Genomic DNA, 5,682 nt, shown 5'->3' on the forward strand with positions numbered 1-5,682 from the left:
AGGTAATGGTTGAGTAGTCAACCTCCAAATTTTCATTAGAAATGTATTATTCTTCCTTATTTTGAAATAAGTGCACCTAAACTTTTTGAATATCGATATATTTTATTAGTGGATACAATTGATTGTCTTTTAAGGTCGATGGTGCTGATTAACACATTTAGTGTGGTACCAAATCTTTTTCATGTTGGTGAAAGTTTGACGTTTGAGATGATATCATCCTAATTCTTGAAAATTTGTGATTATTGTCAAATAATGACTATATATTCCGTTAAACCTAATCGTTTAGGACAGCCAATATTAATTTAAAAGAGTTTCAGAATATTATTTATCCTAAACATAGATCTTGCTTTTTTGCAAAATGGTTGAATAATTAACTTTAAAATTTCTTGGACTTATGAACATAAATTCACCACAACTTTTTGAACTTTAATAATATTAGTGGACCTAGTGGATTAATATTTTTCTAGATGTCATCGATTAACACATTTATTATACTACCAAATCTTTTTCCGTGTCGACGAATCATTGACTTTTAAGGTGATATCATCAAAATCGAGAAATCAGTAATTATCGTTCAAATGATGACGACAATATATCGTTAGACTTTATCGTTTATGACCGTTAATATCGAATTTCAAATATTTTAGAATTTTATTTATCCTAAAAAATTTAGTTTTGATGCAAAATAGTTGATAGAAATCTATATATTTTTCCTTTCTTGTTATGAAAATAAGTGTACCTAAACTTTTTGAATGTCAACATCATTGGTGAACCAAAGTGATTAAATTTTTGAGATGGCACGGATTAACACATTTATTATGCTATCAATTTTTTTTTTTTTTTTTTTATGTTGACGAAGCTTTGATGTTCAGGATAACACCATCCAAACTATCGAGAAGTCGTTGATTGTCATTAAAGTAACGAATGTGATATACCATTAAGCTTAATCATTACTATTAATTTTTAAAATTTTCAAAAATTTTATTTATATTTTAAAAAAACCTTATTTTGTTAAAAAAATGTTGATAGAAATGTATTTTTCCTCATTGCAATGAAAATATGTGTACCAAAATTTTTTGAATTTCAACCTCATTTGTGGACCAGCTCAATTAATTTATTGAGATAAATAACTAATGCATTTATTATGCTATCAAATATTTTTTCATGTCAACAAATCTTTGATGTTTGATATGATGTCATCCCATTTGTCGACAAGTCCTAAATTATTGTTAAAATAATAACAACAATATTACTGTGAAACTTAATCACTAAAGACTGTTAATATTAATTTGTAAAAGTTTAAGAATTTTATTTATCCTAAAAAAATACTGCATTTTTTGTTGCAAAATTTTGAATAAAAATATATCATTCTTATTTGCTATGAAAATAAGCGTACCAAAATTATTTGAATTTCAAAATTTTTGGTTGACTAAAACAACCAAATTTTTTAGATGGTTTTACTAACGTATTTATTGTGCTATAAATTTTTTTTTTCATATCTACAAAATTTTGACGTTTGAGATGACATTGACTTAATTATTGAGAAGTCGTTAGCTACTATTAAAATTAATCATTTGAGACCATTATATTTATTTTTTAAAAATTTCAAAATTTTATTTATCCTAAAAATAGACACATTATCCTTTCTCACTATGAAAACAAGTGCACCAAATTTTTTGAATTTCAACATTATTTAATATCGTTGATAGAAATATATTATCTTTTCTCGCTATGAAAACAAGTGCACCAAAATTTTTTGAATTTCAACATTACTGGTGAACCGAATTGATTAATTTTTTCAGATGGGAGTCGATTAATATATTTATTAAGTTATCAATTTTTTTTTTCATGTCAATGAATCTTGGACGTTAGAAATGACATCATCTTATTAATTACCAGAAATAGTTAATCATTATAACCGTAATGATGATAATGTAGTTAAATTAACCATTTAAGATAGTTAATATTAATTTTAAAAAGCTTCATATCTTTATTTATCCCAAAAATAGAAGTTGATTTTTATTGTAAACCAACAGTATCCAATAAAGCTAGTGGTACTAATCTACCATCATAAGAAGTGTCCTCTAAAGTCTATTTTGACATCACAACAAAAAGGGTTGAGGTACAACTGCACAATAAGCATTTTTGTCTTTGTATTTAGTGATGCTTTTCATCACCATATAGGCAACAACATTGCAGAATGTAAGGATAAATGGACGGCTGGAGCCATTCTTTAGTGTTGCACTTTTCTTTCTTATAAGGAAACGAAACTTTCGTCAAATGCATAGAACCTTGAAACCGACACTACACTAACTGTCTGAGAATGTAGGACGATAAAAATAAGAGAAACTGAGGAACCACAATGGTTGACACACCTATTCAAGAAAAACATTATGGTTGTGCATACAACTGAAAACAGAAAACTAACATCTAGAGACCAAAACATTATAAGATTCAAGAACAAAATTAGAAAATCATTCACACTTTAAAACATAGCCATTAAACATAACTTTTTGACAAAGTCTTGCGCAAATTGATCAGAATATGCCAATCCTAGCCGAAGTTAGAATTGAGCTAGAGATGCTCAAAATTTGGTTCTATATTAACAATAAAAAGTTGTAGAATTTCAAAGTTCTTCGAAACCCTAAAATATGATCACAACCTTGACCAAACCAATTTTAAAATACAAAGTTATTAGTAGCATTTTTTCGAGCAAATTGAGAATTTGAGATCATCTCTATTAAGTCCACCTCTTTTCCAACTGAAGGACTGGCTTGATCTATCATCATCTTCTCCATATTCATATTGCTAGGGTAGACCTCAGGAAGAGCACATAAGACATTGCCTCCATCCAAAATATGAGAGAGATAAGCGTCCGAGTACATACGGATAGGCTGATTACTCTCTTGGTCACCTAGATAAGTTCCGGTCGGCAAGCTTGGCTCAGCAAAAGATGGAAAGAACCCATAATCTAAATTTCCACCAAAATCCTGATTGTTAGAATTAGTGCTGTTGTACCCAGAAGAGTTGAAAGAAGCAGAACACTTGTCCTTCTGATTAATTCCAATATCTAGAGGAGCCTTTCCTTTATCATTCTTGCAGGATGTGGAGACATTCAGGTTATAGCTCCCAAATAAGTTTTGCATGAAATTCATCTCATCATCATATGAGTGTTGAGCTAGATAGGACGAGGAATCACCAGAAGCTGATTGAGATAGCTCTGGATAAAGCATATTGAAATGAGCTGATGTAGGGTCTTCTGATATAACGGAGTTAGATGGGGTTATTTGGGTAGATGCACTGTTGACTGGTATCATGGTGGTGGAGCTAGGGCCTGTGCTAATGTTGATTAAAGAATCATCGTTGAAACAAGTACTCTTGATATACTCTTGTAGAATGGTTGATTGATTTCTTCCATTATGTACTCCTTCAGGTTTCTTGAACTTTTTCTTGGAATTCTGCCTTCTTCTTGTGGCATTCCAGTGATTCTTTATGGAGTTTTCAGTCCTTCCTGGAATTCTTTTGCCAATTTCTGCCCATCTGTTCCCAACCTCTATATGAGCTTCCACCAACAGTTTTTCTTCCTCCTGACTCCATGCGTCCTTCTGAAATATGATTAATATTGAGAAACAAGTAAACAACAAATATTAAACATTATCCTTTCAGTACAACTGTAGAATAATTATAAGAAAAAAGCAATATTATGCTCAAAAAATAAAATTTCTAACAATAACTTTTATTGGGTCATAGATAAAAACTTTCATAACAAATCATGATTCCTTGTCGGAAAAGAGTTTCTACTGTCACATGAAAAATGGGCTCAAAGAATATGAGAAGGATGACGAATATGACAAAATATAGCAAAATATGCCTCATTCACAGGTTAGTATGTCAAAATGCTGATTTGGAAAATTAAGAAAAACCCAAGATATGATGGTAGAAAACTTATTCTAGCACAATATATATTAGACAAAAAATACTCTAGAAACAAATAATGCTATCTCCATAGATTAAAAAAAGCAAAAATCTTGGACACTAATAACTTACCATAAGCATATATGTAACCATGATTTGCTGGCAAAACTCTAAGGTGTAATGTTGATGAAAAATTATTGTACATACCAAATGTGAAGGACAGATGATAAAGACTTGGAGAATGTTCAAAAAAAATAAGTAAATAATTACACTTTCTCTAGAAACTTCATCAATCAAAATTGTAATTTATAAATCTAGCTACTTATAAGAAAATTGAGAGAAAATAATATTTCCAATAACATAAAAAAAGAAGCAAAAGAAAGTTGGAAAATTGCCATAATTAAAATTCGAGTTGGAAACTTTGGAAAAGATTCAACACCAAAAGCTACAATGAATCTAAGTTTTTAGATCCATCGTTGATTCATGTGAGAATTTTTTGAACCTTATTTGGCAGGAGGAGAGCCAAAAATAGAAAATAAACAACCAGATCATGTGAAAAAAAAAAAAGGGATCATGGTTATATCAAATATCATGAACAATCAAGTGTTAACCATTAAGTGGCAAAAGATGGCTCTAAAATTAGAAAAAATTAAAAACAAAGTGACAAAAGATGGCAAGTAGAAAAAACCTTGATATCTGGACGCAAATGGTTATGCCATCTTTCCCGGCACTGTTTACCGGCCCTCCCTACCATTTTTTCAGCAATTTGAGCCCATTTCTTCACTCCAAAATGCTTCACCAGCTTTCTAAGAGTGCTGCACAACAATTAAAAGAATAAGTGGTCAACAAATTAACTAACACTTTCGACATCAAACTAATTTTTGCATGTTACAAACAAGATAAATATCCATGAAAAAGGAACAAATAAAATCAAAAATAAAAACAAAGGAAACCAAGAGGAAATCCCATGATCTTTACTTGTCTTCCTCTTCAGTCCACTGGCCTTTGATTAAAGCTACAGATGGGTCACCTTTTCCTCTCCTTCCTGTTCCTCTAGGAACTCTTGGTAAATCTTCTTCCTTATCTAAACCGACATTGGGATTCATTTCTGGACTCAGGTTTGGAGTACTTTCTTTGTTGAAAGGAACCCCATTGACGGAACTACTTGTGTCACGAGAAGGAGGTAGAGTAATTGGCCATGAAAGTAGCCCTCCTCCTCCTGCATGGCCATGGATTGCACCACCGCTTGAAGAGGAAACAAAATCAGAATTCACTGGAACAAGGGTTGCTTTGTTCTTGAAATTGGCAAGAATTTCAAGTTGAGAAAAATGCCTTTGACCACACAAGAATCGGTCTATGGCAGTGAGGGGTGGCCTTGGTTTAAGAAGGGGAAGGCGAAGGTGATGATCTCCCTGGCAGTAATTTCCATAAGGGAAACTTCCTCCTAACCCTCCTCCTCCTTCCATGAAAAGAGAGGTGTAAAGGAGTACTTAAATGAGAAGAGGAAAGGGATGCTTTTTAGCAATGAAAATAGCTTTTTTTTATGAAGGGAAAGTTCTTAAGATTTTTTTCTGTCTTTCTTTCTTCTGTGAAGTAGAGAAGAGAAGAACACCATGACCAAGCTTATATAGAGGAGTTGCCAATAAGCTGCATGCATCCATTGCCGTGGATTAAGAGGACGATCCAACGGTTGAGGTTTGGAGGTGAGTGTAACTCCTGGGCTTCCTCTCAGGTAAGAAATAGAAATTGAGGTGGAGAGATTAGCGT

The 5,682-nt window shown here is 31.9% G+C and overlaps 1 protein-coding gene across 1 annotated transcript; it reads right to left on the reverse strand.

Annotated features, from left to right (window-relative positions):
• Window positions 1–2,678: 2,678 nt before the first annotated feature.
• On the reverse strand, window positions 2,679–5,381 carry LOC113731551 (transcription factor MYB119). Its single transcript, XM_027256911.2, has 3 exons — window positions 4,894–5,381; window positions 4,604–4,730; window positions 2,679–3,605 (listed from the first exon to the last, which is right to left on the reverse strand). The coding sequence occupies exons 1-3, from the start codon at window positions 5,379–5,381 to the stop codon at window positions 2,679–2,681; spliced, it is 1,542 nt and encodes a 513-aa protein (XP_027112712.2).
• Window positions 5,382–5,682: the final 301 nt, after the last annotated feature.

Source organism: Coffea arabica, chromosome 1c (assembly GCF_036785885.1).
Source record: "Coffea arabica cultivar ET-39 chromosome 1c, Coffea Arabica ET-39 HiFi, whole genome shotgun sequence".
Classification (NCBI taxonomy): domain Eukaryota; kingdom Viridiplantae; phylum Streptophyta; class Magnoliopsida; order Gentianales; family Rubiaceae; genus Coffea; species Coffea arabica.

Bases quoted from the DNA above. Each gene is read 5' to 3' on its own strand.
- LOC113731551 (XM_027256911.2), bottom strand. From the start codon at position 5,381: ATGGAAGGAGGAGGAGGGTTAGGAGGAAGTTTCCCTTATGGAAATTAC. The intron at 4,731-4,893 runs GTAAAGATCATG...ATTGTTGTGCAG, and splicing joins TGGACTGAAGAGGAAGACAA to CACTCTTAGAAAGCTGGTGA. The intron at 3,606-4,603 runs GTTTTTTCTACT...ATCATATTTCAG, and splicing joins ATTTGCGTCCAGATATCAAG to AAGGACGCATGGAGTCAGGA.